Source organism: Thermobia domestica, chromosome 16 (genome assembly GCF_964235325.1).
Source record: "Thermobia domestica chromosome 16, izTheDome1.hap1.1, whole genome shotgun sequence".
Lineage (NCBI taxonomy): Eukaryota > Metazoa > Arthropoda > Insecta > Zygentoma > Lepismatidae > Thermobia > Thermobia domestica.
The window spans coordinates 3,783,667-3,797,498 of record NC_137469.1 but is presented as its reverse complement, the minus strand read 5'-3'; the positions used below and the strand labels follow the sequence as shown (position 1 = coordinate 3,797,498).

Below are 13,832 nucleotides of genomic sequence, written 5' to 3'. Positions count from 1 at the left end.
TAGTAGCGTGTACAGCCAACGATAGACATTTTTGGTGCTGAATCTGATGTCTTATGAAACAAAATTTTCTAGTCGGTACTTATATTTGTACAGATAAAGAAAAGAATCGTGACCCAAAAGCTAAATTTCGTGACTTTTTCTTAACTTTCATGGCTGTTTTCTGATTTCGTGACTTTTGTGACCGATAGACACCCTGTTTTAGTTATTAATTTCCTGAAACTCTGTATTTTCGCCACAAAAAAACCCTCCCGGACTTGTTCGGATCACCGGGACTCCACTGTACTATTATACCCCCCCCCCTCCCCCCGCTGCCTGATTCGACCTCGACTAAGTAAGCTTGTGGTGGACAACATCGTGTCCGTGAGTTTTCCCGTTTCTTCGCATTTTCTCATTCCACCAATTCTTCCATCAATCATTTCCTTTATAATCATTCTCTGCCTTATCGTAAAGGACAATTGTGGGACGTAAACGGAAAGATTTCGTTTCATTTCATTTTTATAACCCCCCTCGTATTAAAATAATCTCTCGAAGGAAACAGTCTGAAATCATCACTGCCTGGGAAACATGGTGGATCACCTATGATGCGAGGGTCCCTGGTTCGATCCCAGACCCATGTCAATTCGTGGTGGACAAAATCGTATCTGTGTCTTTTCTCGAAGTTCTCCCACATTCTCATTCCACCAATTTTTTCACACTAATTCACTTTCATTAATCATCCGTCTTCTTTATCCGAGACAGACGTAAACTCTAAAAGATTTCATTCTACAACACTTCCTTTAAGCATTAGTAAAATTAATAATATATACAAGAAAATCAAGAATTGTCAACATTTATTTATTTATTTATTTTTAACGTAATGAGTACTCAGATGGGTTTATTGTGCAAACTATACCGGGTAGAGAATTATTTACGCAAATTCCACCACTACATAATCTCACTCAGTTTAGCAACTTTCTTTGACCAAACAAAATTTAAACCAAAGAAGCTGTCAAACACTCAAACAACGTTCACCACATAACACCATACTCTCAAACGCACAAAGTTTTTTTTTATTCTTCTTTTAAATTAAAAGAAAACCAATGTTTGTAATAACCGAAGCAGATTTGATTATTTCATGTATTTATCTTGATGCTGGCTAAGGATTTTAGCCGATGACTTGGCATCTAAAAATAATTCCCCAATTTCTTGGACGTCGTCCTTAGTAATTGTTTGGCGTCCATTGACACGGGCGGTCAGAGCAGACGGCGTCAACAGTTGGACTGCGTAACTGTAAGAGAAAGATACAAAGTAAATTACAATTTGTTGCTATTTTTCGTCCATTATTTCTATTACTAAGTTATTTCAGCGACGAAAAGAATTACGAGGCTAAGGCTAACCCTATTAATTTAATGTATTTTTACTTGCTTTATTTTAATCAGAATCATCATATGGATTCAAATCCAGGGTATCTACTAGATTTTTGTTTTTAAATTCCAGGATTTTTCCAGGTCTATTTATATTATTTTCCAGGTCCTTTTTTTTTTTTTTTTTTTTTTAAATAATAATAAAGAAAGGTTGTTACTATTAAACCCAGGAACGGCCGACAGGTGAGCGCAGCGCTCCTTCTTGTTTCTGTTTTCATTTGAAAGCCGCCCTCGTAAGGTCACAGACCTGAGGCGCCGTCTAGCTGTCTTTTGATATGTGTAGTGTGTGGGAGTCAAGTGTCACTTTTTCATTTTCTTCATTTAGAGTAGCATTGGCGTTATGTATGTGACTGCATAATTTGTGAGTGCCACGCTCACCTGTCGACCGACGGCGTGAGTGACTTTTCCGAGATCATGGGCAACAACAAGGAGCAAATTCAGTTATGGCTTTAAAAAACTGTACGATGTGTTACCTCAGTATCTGCTGGAAGTGTAATGGGTGACATCAAGACAATGATGAGTAGGGCAACCCAAAAGCATAATAGCATTTTACATAAATGGTTGGTACCTTGAACATGGTTGTGGCTGTCTAAGGGTCCAGAAGAAACTAATTTTAAAAGCATAATAAAGCATAGTTTTAGGAAATAAAGCATAATTTAAAATATATACCATAATTCTTGAAAAATTCTCTAACTGCAAGTTTAACATACTGTATTAATATTTTTTTTAAACCAATATTTACAATGCACCTTATGTCATTGAGAACATAACAATGCAACAATGAAAAGCTTATTTTTATTTCTGTAACCTTTTCGGTGTAATTCTTTAATGTGGAGAAAAGGAAAAGATGAAGAAAACACTCCGCCAACAATGAATAGTACACAAGAACTTCACACTATATTGTTATGTGTACCTCTTGAACTTGAGCACTTTCTGTGCATTTTGGTGGCATCTTTTACTTTCCATTTCTGTATATGTCCATATGCATCTTTAAGGCGCACACAAATGATAGAAAAACTGACTCAAGTAAGCATATCTCTTTACAGTGCATTAACTAGAAAGTCCGTTAAATATGAAAGAAACTGGTTGCATAAAATAGATGAAGATATTTAGAATATTTAATGTATAGTAAATATTAAACACGATTACACACATTATACACAATTAATGTAAAACAATGATTGAAATTCATAATAAAGCATAATTTGGAAAAAATAAAGCACAATTAAACAAAAAATAAAGCATAATGTGGGTTGCTCTAATGATGAGACATGGAGTAGAACAGTGTCTTATTGAAATACTATGTACCGAGAGGCATAAATAGAGTGTTTACACTAAGATATTTATATCTTACATTTCATTACAAATTTCAAACTTAAATTATGAATACTATGAACATATGAAGAGCATATACTGAAACCCCGCTTTAATTATGTACACTCATGTCCAAAATTATTGTCGCATGTTTATAAATATGTTGTTGCAAGAATATAATTTGATAACGAACTCGCCCTGTTTCTCTTATAATGTTGTATGTGTATAGTCGGCAAAGACATGTGTGTGGAAAATTTCATGTCAAACGAGCAGTAAATAAGAACAATAAAACGAAAATAGAACTGTCTTGTCCAATTAGGAAGATTTTGTTTTACTCATTCTAATTTTCGTATTTATAATTCTTTTCCTATGAAATTTACAATAAATATACATTTCCCGATTATATACATAGTAACAGTATTAAAAGTACCCTGCAAAATCATTATCAAATGATATTCTTACAAGAAGACAGGTATAGATATACGACAATAATTTTGGACATGAGTGTACATATTTAAAAACGTAATACTTGTGTGATAATGATAATAAAAAAGTAATCTTTATGTGATAACGATAATCAACAAAGTCTATTGTTTAAGGAATTAATTTCAAAAAATCTTTGATAATAAAAATAGATATAAGAAATGGTTTTATATAAACGCACTATAATTTTATTTGCGAAAATAATAATAATAAATCACAAAATTCAACATATATAAATGTGTTCAAAATAAATTCCATATATGCAGTCATAAACAGCTATAGAGACAACTATATTGTAAGTGAGCGCCGCGCTCACCTCTCGATTGTTCGCGTTACAAATCAACACTCGACCGTTCCCGGGTTAATATCCTCTACCAGAAGGTCAGCTGAGAAAAATGTGCAGTAACTGAAAAAGCAATCAGACTTCTTACCTTTAACTAACGTGTGGTTCATATCCCTTGATAATATACCTCTCGCGTTTCAATTATCGGATTATCTTAACAAATAGGCAAAACGTAAAATTCGAGTTAAAGTACCATTTTCCCTAACTGGCCCTTTACTTTTTCGTAAAATTTCCTTTTCCAATATTTCCCTGATTTCTAAATTTGCAATGTAGCAAAAAATGTTTTCGAACTGCCACATAAAATATGGATAGAAATTCCATCTAAACACTTTCTAGGTCTATGGGAACTCTACCAAAGGAAGTGTAAAAAATAAGAAGTCTGTCAGTAGCAAGTGGAGGCAGTGACAGAACTCAGTTCAGGTATCCCCGTGGTCGCCAATCAACGCACAAAACATAAACCTTTAAGAAAAGTGAGGATTTTTCTATTATGTACTGAAAAAGGTAAGACTGAGAAAAATTTGTTGTTAACTTCCAGGCTTTTTCTAAGTATAAAGATAAATTCCAGGTCAGTAGAAACCCCATTCTGATGACAAATGTACCAGTCAGTATACTGTCGAAGATTTTCTGATTCTTTCTAAATTTGTTACGAGGGAAATGGGTTGCATTATTTACATTCCGAAGCAAAATTAGTGCAGTAGAGTGTCGAGTATCTGGCCTAATGTAGCGGAAGGGCAGGCTGGATAGGCCGGAGTTCCATGAACTCATTAAGCATACCCCAAGAACGATCTACGAACACAGTACTGAACGTGCTATACAGTTATGATCAGGGACAGCGGCAAGCGTATTGTATTGAGATCTGTTACACACTGACGATTTTGACGAAACAATGAACAAGAAACAGAACGCTGCTCTTTTCCTGTCACAACTTGTATTTTGCACACAAGACATAGGAGGATCGTAGCAGACGCCCACTTACAATGCCTTGGCAATGTTGCCAATGCAACGCATTGTCTTCCTCATTTAATTGCGATAAAAGAAAACTAGGTAGGATCTATACAGGAATATTAAATTTACTACACATCTACAGGTTTATCGCCACGGTTATTTTGTATCGAAAAATATCGTATAGAACTACTAAAATATAATGTAAGTACATGCCAGAAAACTCAGTGTAGATCTACGTTTCATGCAGCCTCGGTGCTGATAAACGACACTGAACTCAGCTAATTCATCCCACGTTCAACGATGCAAGGAGGCAATGTTTAGTCAATAACAGGGTTCCTACTGATCTGGAGAAATCTATTTCCCTGACTTTCCTTGACCTTCGGAAGGAAATTCCCTGACTTTCATAGGTGTCGGATGACGTTGACATATAAATAATTAATAAATAACGGTGAAAATATATATAACATTTATTCTATTATTATGTATTACAATGTATAATTAAACAAAATATTTAATTAAATTCTTAATTGTATATAAAATAATGTATAAAGTAAAAGCAGTTTATTTTTTTTTAATTTATAATTTAATAAAAAAATTAAAATGCTTTAACTTTTACAATGCAAATAACCGGCTATTACTTTTAAAATTTAAAAAACGCAAAAAATGTATAAAAATATTAATAAACATAATAAATAAAATATTAATAAAAAATATATAAATACTACTGATTTTTAAAAAAAATTAAAAATTTTATTTTAACATTAAAACTTTACAAATTAAATTATTTATTATTAATTTTTTACTCCATTATTTTGTTTATTAAAAATTTTACTTATTACCATTATTAAAAATAAATAATTATGCATTAGAGACAAATAGTAATTGCTCAAACGTACATTACACTTACCTTCCATAAATAGGTATTATAATGGTTGGCTAAGCTGAAATTGGTGTATAATTAATGTTAGAAAAAATATATTTTATAAAATTTCCCTGAAGTTGCCTGACCTGCACCATTTTCCCTGCGTTTTCTCTGACCAGTAGAATAAGAACGGAAATCTACATGAAACAAGAGCAACCATTCTAAAATTGTCCCTCAAGGGAACAATGGGTCAGATCCGCCTCACAACTTTTTTTCCCTCCTTCAACGAGGTAAGTTATACGAATTTTGATTTCTTACCTTTTTAACATATATTTACCTAAACAAGTAACTGAAAATTTTTTCGAGAGGGCTGAAGATACTCACAGGACGAGCTAAGCCCTTTTGCTATGAGCCTGCTTTCAATGTTATACAATAATTTGATTTGCGAAGTGAACAACCTTGTTCTTCGTAGTCCTAAAGTGTGTACGCTATTTCTGGATATTTTCTAATTTTCATCCTAATTATTAATTCCTTTCTCCTTTCCATGTCCAAAGTAAAGTTAATCATAAATGTATATGGCATCAGATTCAACGAAGTGATATTTTATTAGGTACTTTTCGGTGTTCTAGGTTGCGAAATCCAAGTGCATTGACGTCCCATTTGCAAAGAATCCCTTTCAGATTATAGTACACCCAGGAGTAGATAATTAAAAAATAAATTACTACCATATTTTATGGACTTTTAAGCACTTTTTTCTTCGAAAAATTGCCTCCAAAATTCAGGTGCGTCTTATACTAAAATTAATATAAAAATGTCCGTGTTTGATTAAAATTCCCGCCAGTCTTAGAAATGGCAATATATTCGGTGCCGCGGGAAACCTATCACTATCTGGCAACATTGGATTCAACTGGAAGCAGCAGTGCACCGATGCGACGAACATGAGTTTGCGGGGATTTTATAGACTAAGATTTTTTTTAAGTCTGGCTTTGCAATCTAATAATAAAAATGGTAAAAATGTTACAGTATTTTTTTTAAATTGCTTAAAAATTAAAGTGGGTCTTGCAGTCCGTAAAATACGATAATAATAAACACGTTTCACTATGACTAAGATTGTTTCTTACTTTGATGGTCGATTTCATCACGGAACCTTACCGTAAAGTGGTACGAGATCCAACTTCCCCAAGAACAGAGAGCGCCTCTTCCTCGATTTGTATGCCCTCCGTTTGTGCTCGCAAGTGAAGAATCTGCTCCATCTCTGGACGAGAATAAGGCAACGTTCGGATGATTAATAGCCTGTCCAACAGATCTAAAGGAACTCCATGTGGCGATACAATGTCCTCAGTTCCCCTATGGCAGACAATAAGAAACAGTGAACAGATGTACAAAGATTTCAGCATAAATATTAAACACTACAATGAGATTAACGTAAAATGACACGTTCATGTAAATTGCCTGGAATTATAATAAAATGAAATTTTGAGTTTTACGTTCCACGATTATGCCGGTTAGGCTAAAGGAGACGGTGATGATAAGAAATGTGTGAAATGGTGAAATGAAGAAAGTGGGAGGAAACGGGAGAAAACCGGGGAAACCCACGCACACAGTGTCTGTCCACCACAAGGTTCCCTTGGCGCGAGCTGGGATCGAACCAGGAACCCCAAGCACAAGAGGTGAACGCTCCACCACTGAGACACCGCGGCCCCTAGCTTGGCATTAGTGTCGTTACTTGTGAATGGGAAAGAACACCCAGTTAGGAAGAAAAACACAAAGGAAAAAATCTTGAAACATAGGCACGGAATATTATTTATTACTAGCAAACACTTATTCTTCGCACGGGGAGAATACATTTCGTTTTGGACATAAAGAGCTGAATTTTGGATTTAAACGGCATCGGAAGTGTCACTGTTCAATCTCAGCAACCAGAAAACTATGGATTCGACACTAATATAGGTCACTTCCGATCATTTTAAAACATCTTCCCCTAAGTTACACCGTCAAATGAAAAAAAAAATAAATAATTCCAGGCCCAAACCTAATCTATATTGAAAATTTGATCGATATCGGTCCGGTGGTTCAAGGGATATGAAGTCACAAACATAATCACTTTCATTTTTAAAGTTGTACAGATTTTAAAATTCAGACTTACTTAAAACGTAACATTTACTTGTAATTTTCTTGTATAATGGGAAAAATTATAAAAGTATTTAGGTTTTAAATACATCTAATGAGAAACAGTAATTGTTACTGCCAACTCTGCATTTTCAGTGTTTCCTTTGTTCTGGTGCTTTGCCTTTACTTTCCCTTTCCTTGGTTTCAACACATTAAATTTGAAGGCGCACATACACCAAACGCAAAGCAGAACGAATCACAAGCAAGTACATTGTTACAAACAAAAAGGTCTGCATGATAGACAGGGTCACTGAACTAGAAAACACAGGTATTTTCAGCGTTAAATTAGCAGATATTACCAGGTCCGTATTTATGTATTGTGCGCCCCTGTGCTCTAAATAATTTGCCGCTCTCCGAAAACGACCTATATTAGAGTTGAATTCACAGTTTTTGGTGTCGCTGAAATGAATAATGAGTTTTAATCCAATTCAACTTCAAGGTCATATCGAAAACGACAGATATTAGTATTGAATTCATAGTTTTCGACGTCACTGAATTTAACGGTATCAGTTTTCGTGATGTTTAAGTTCATCCTCACCCCTTGGGATGGGGGTGGGAGAGGATGACATTTTAAAAATAATCAGATAAGCTAGCTAATTAGATAAGTACTGTAATTAGAGCGAATTAACACACATTTTCTCACGCTTGCGCGGGACTCTGCGGTTGTTAGTTTTAAATATTACTTTATTGTGAATCTTAAAAAGAAATCCAAAGTTTTGCCGCCCTGTGCTCGAACACAGAATAGCACTTATCTAAATACGGGTTTGAAAATTACAATCAATATCTTAATTTATAGTTGAACATTTAGTTGCTGCTTTTCTAGTTAAAAAAAATCTACAAATCGGGAAAGTGTAGAACGGGGAATACTTCTCATAATGAACGAAATTTCTATAGTTTTAGATTCTCAAATGGTGTATCAGAAATTATTCTAAAAAACATGCAAACATTTTATATCAAATATCACATTGAACAACAGATATTTTCATCTACATTATCATTAGTGATACATGATATAATCTACAATAGATCTTGCACATATAACGAAAAGGCGTAAACGTAACAGCTTTTAGACTTCCAAACTACGCTATGCATAAGTATCGGAAGTCTTACAAAACGGCCATGTCAGTCTGTCGACATGTATCGGAGCAAAACCGGTAAGAAATTTCGGGAAACGGGATTTAGGAATTGACCCAGGTTCCAACAATGGCTCCATCTACTCTCTAATCAAACGCAGTGGTAGAAGTTTTTCCATTTCCGGTTTTAGCGTTGATTGTCATAGAACAAAAATGCTGACAGACAGAACCAAGCAACCGATTGGAATCGACTCAGCGTCTCAAGAAAAGATATTAGTCTACTAAAACCGGAAGTGATAGAAATTGGTAGCCTGGAACTGAGACACCGAAATTAACTTAGTAGGCGTGGGAAATTGTATTGATGAATGGTCTGATTCTTATTTACATTCTTTATCAGCAGAGAATCTATAGGACAAAACCTCTTCTATACGGTGGAATCTAAGCAATTGGTGTGTTTCCTGTTCTCCCACTAAGAACTGAACCTGAGGCCTTGTGCATCAATAGCACGCATAATAGCCGCTAAACCAGCAAGAAGGGCTACAAACAATATTTGTTGATGAACAATAATAATAATAACTTTTGGCTCTGTTCTGCGTTTGATAACCATGAAAACTCCGAACACAATAGGGGTACCATGAACCTAGAACTTCTTAATTTTCTTTCCAGCAATTATTTCACAACAATGATATTACGCCCCATAAAACTAGTAAATTATTCATTGTAGCTTTGGAAAATTTAAGATTACTAATAATAAGACTCCAACTGATCAAAGCAGTATATATATATTTTAAATGAGGAATATTTCTCAGTATGTATATGAGGAATATTTCTCTCATAATGTGTCTGAGGAAGGCTATGTTACATAGCCGAAACTGCAACACAAATATATATAATTTTAAAAAATATATATACTGCTTTGGTCAGTTGGAGTCTTATTAGTAGCCCCATAAAACTAGTTAACTTACAGGTTAAACGAGAGAGAGAGAGAGAGAGAGAGAAACTTACCTTAACTAGTTAACCTACAGGTTAAAATATAGAGAGGAAACTTACCTTAACTAGTTAACCTAAAGGTTAAAATATAGAGAGAAAACTTACCTTAACTAGTTAACCCACAGGTTAAAATATAGAGAGAAAACTTACCTTTACTAGTTAACCTACAGGTTAAAATATAGAGAAAACTTACCTTTACTAGTTAACCTACAGGTTAAAATATAGAGAGAAAACTTACCTTTACTAGTTAACCTACAGGTTAAAATATAGAGAGAAAACTTACCTTAACTAGTTAACCCACAGGTTAAAATATAGAGAGAAAACTTACCTTTACTAGTTAACCTACAGGTTAAAATATAGAGAAAACTTACCTTTACTAGTTAACCTACAGGTTAAAATATAGAGAGAAAACTTACCTTTACTAGTTAACCTACAGGTTAAAATATAGAGAGAAAACTTACCTTTACTAGTTAACCTACAGGTTAAAATACAGAGAGAAAACTTACCTTTACTAGTTAACCTACAGGTTAAAATATAAAGAGAAAACTTACCTTAACTAGTTAACCCACAGGTTAAAATATAGAGAGAAAACTTATCTTAACTAGTTAACCTACAGGTTAATATATAGAGAGAAAACTTACCTTTACTAGTTAACCTACAGGTTAAAATATAGAGAGAAAACTTACCTTTACTAGTTAACCTACAGGTTAAAATATAGAGAGAAAACTTACCTTAACTAGTTAACCCACAGGTTAAAATATAGAGAGAAAACTTATCTTAACTAGTTAACCTACAGGTTAAAATATAGAGAGAAAACTTACCTTTACTAGTTAACCTACAGGTTAAAATATAGAGAGAAAACTTACCTTACGACGCATCTTCCTCTATTTGTAGCAAATATAACAATGGGAGCTATGGCACTCTCCAGCGCTCTGTGTAAGTATGTGAAGCATTCAATGTCTAACATGTGAACCTCATCAATGAACAATACTCCAGGCACAAGTTCTGCTATTCCTTGGTCTATGTATTTATTCACTACCTTGTTGATTTCTTTACGTAATTTGTCTAGGAAAGAAAAAAAAGAGACAATAAGTTTCTGAACTAATGGCCCCGCGTAGTGTAGCTCCTAACGCTCTTATCTTTATTATGAGCAGTCCTGAGTTCCATTCCCGGTAGGGACACTCGTTCGAAAAGGTCTAACAGATTTTTCACGCCAGCCACCCTGGCTGAGATCTTCCTGGGTACTCCTTATTCGCACTAGGCAAATACCGAGATGGTACCAAACATACAGGTCCCAGGCCGATTCCTTTTCTCCAGGCCACATATGCCGGTAATGCTCAGAAATATGTATAAATAAACAAATAAATACTTTTCGTACTATAAAACAAATTTAACCTTTCAGATGGCAAAATCATCTGCTAGGCGACTAAGCTTACATAATCATTTGACATACACGCAGTCTAATTGCTAGGCAATCTGAGATACTGTGTCCATTTTACCCGTACAGTAAACTCTGGTCTGTCCTGCGTGGTTAAATACTAATAATAACATCTACAATAAAACGAAGAATAACTTTTTTGAACGATCTGCTCGACTTTTAACGCTTTCATAAAAAAGTAACTTTGCCATGGAGAAGCACTCATCTACCAAGAACTTTCTGAAACACCAAAAACAATATGTTTTGAATTTTTTTTAGGCCTACTTTTTAACATCAATCTTATCATTTACTAATGAAAGATAAAGTAAGTTTATTATACAGTATGGCGCTAAATTCGTTGTACAAAAGCAGAGGAGTGATTCCTGAAAATAAAACAAAACAAAAAAGTTCCTATAAACATAGGGCGAAAACCCCATCGTTTACGTGTTATAGGCTGCCGAAAACATAAAAAAATTAATTTTAAAGGTTCATAGCTCCAAAACTATGGGACCTACCTTGTTCGGGTCAAGACTTCACTTAGGAACTAGTATGTGCCCTATCCAAAAATGCGTGTTTCAGAATCCTGAGGTGCTTCCACAACAATTTTTATAGAGGGAGTTTGACTACGAGCCTATGATATAAAGTACTCTCCAACTACCTCCATAAAAATTGTTTTGTGAGTACCTTAGGATTCTGAAACATGTATTTTTGGATAGAGCACATGCTAGTTCCTAAGTGAAGTCTTGACCCGAGTACAGTAGGTCTCATAGTTTTGGAGATATGGACCTTTAGAATTCATTTTTTCATGATTTCGGCAGCCTATAAGACGTAAACGATGGGGTTTTCACCCTATGTTTGTAGGAACGTTTTTGTTTGTTTTACTCTCAGGAATCACTCCTCTGCTTTTGTACAACGAATTTAGCGCCATACTGTACATATATAAATGAAAGGAGGAAACAACATTTATTTTAAACACCAAATTCTCTATAAATGCGAATTCTAACACAAAGAGTGAAAAAGTGACTGACAGGATCCGGACTCCCGGGTTCGAGTACTCCGGTCCAGTCAGTCACTTTTTCATTTTTTGCGTAAGTTTAAATATATTTTCTTTTTAAAATTTAGGTCAATGTTTTGTTTATTTTAAAATTCTATGTATGTAAAGTCTACATCATTCTATGCTTTTTGCAATTAAGTTAGACACTATAAAGATTATCGTAAAATGTGTGCAAATATTTTTATTTTTGGATTTTCTTTTCCGAAATAAACTTTTGAAACGTCAATACAGTATATAACAGACATTTATACAGTACTACGAGGTCAGAAAATATGAATAACACCGGGTTCTGGTGAGAATAGAAGCAAGAATACTAAGCACAGAGCCATGAAACTGACTATTATATAATATAAATACTAGAAATTAAATACCTGTAATTTCTGTTTTCTTTGGTTTCATTAACTGTCCCATCATCGATAAAATATCTTGTCCGCCTTGAGGTCTTGCATTCGCTACATCCAGATCATGCAGCGTTACATCCTGAATCACTTCTTTCTTCTTATGGACATCGCCTTTCGGTAACGGGACATATTCTTCAGCCTGTTGGGAAAAAAATCATTACCCTTATGATACTGTTTTTAATGTACTATTCCCTGGATGAGAGAAAAAATACAAAATAATGGTTACTAATTCAATCTGTACCTTACTAGAACTAACAAAATAACAAAGGGAATCAGTAGGCTACACAGGGTCCAGATCAAGCCCGGGTTAAGGCTACAAAATATTGGAAGATTTGGGTTCGGGGACGCAAGTTTCGAAATATATTATGTTCCTCTTTTTTTATCGATTGTATGATTATGAAATCAAATGAAATGTTTAACGTCCCACATTTACAGCTTTTAGGCTAAGGGAGACGACGACTAAAGCAAGTGAATGATAATGAAAGAATTGGTGGAATGAGAAAGTGGGAGAAAACCCACAGGCATGATGTTGTCCACCACAAACTTACTTGGGCGGGGATCAAACCAGGGTCCCCACACACCAGACATAAGCTCTCTACCTGAGCCACCATGACCCCCTTCGATCGTATGAAACTGAAAATTTTACAAATATTTGTTCTCACTTGTGTTAAACTCGAATGAAATTCATGGACACTTGAATATTAAATTAACACAGGCCAGGTTCAAGGTAGGCCTCCGATTTCAAAATTTAACGAGTAGGATCGCGTTTAAAAGAAATCCAGTCCACCTAAACATATAGACTCAAGGTAATTTAACCGCTCGTTGTATAACTTGACAATTCACTCAATAATAAGCAATGTTTCAAGGCCAATTAAGTTGTTTTTTCATAGAATCTTAAGAATTGGGCCGTTATAAAGCCAAAACTCTGATGATAACCTTCGTTAGTCCGTTATTTTCAAAGAGGTGAAAAGAATGGCAAATCTACGGACCCTTTCTCAAAAAAGCAATAATTAGAACCCTTGGAAAAATGTTATCTTTTATCCATCTTAAAAGAGCAAGGTGTACAACGGTATGCACAGGGGAGAGAACCTGTTGATGAGGCATCAAATTGGCTCAACTGCTACATTAGGAAATGATGTAGATGTTTAAAGAGTAGAGAACATGACACTACTAAATGGTTTAATAGGATAATATTAAACACTAAACTAAAACTGTATTCACAGGTGAAACAGATGAGACCTACTCAATATTTCGTTAATTACTGCAAACACTTGATATACAGGATACAAGTCCGTTCGCAGGATATAGGAGATCTGCAGAGAGAATTTCTTTAAAACAATGCTTCTGGAAATGCTTAAGTTATTGTAAGCAGTACAAG

At 34.6% G+C, this 13,832-nt stretch overlaps 1 protein-coding gene across 1 annotated transcript in view; it reads right to left on the bottom strand.

The window, feature by feature from the left end:
• Positions 1-813: 813 nt before the first annotated feature.
• pont (RuvB-like helicase pontin) overlaps positions 814-13,832 on the bottom strand; it is a 31,368-nt gene continuing 18,349 nt past the window's right edge. Inside the window, exons 5-8 of the mRNA XM_081742084.1 lie at positions 12,425-12,593; positions 10,449-10,647; positions 6,503-6,697; positions 814-1,267 (exon numbers count right to left, since the gene is read on the bottom strand). Coding sequence (XP_081598210.1) covers positions 1,108-1,267; positions 6,503-6,697; positions 10,449-10,647; positions 12,425-12,593 — 723 coding nt within the window. The 3' untranslated portion in view covers positions 814-1,107. The remainder of the gene's footprint in view (positions 1,268-6,502; positions 6,698-10,448; positions 10,648-12,424; positions 12,594-13,832) is intronic.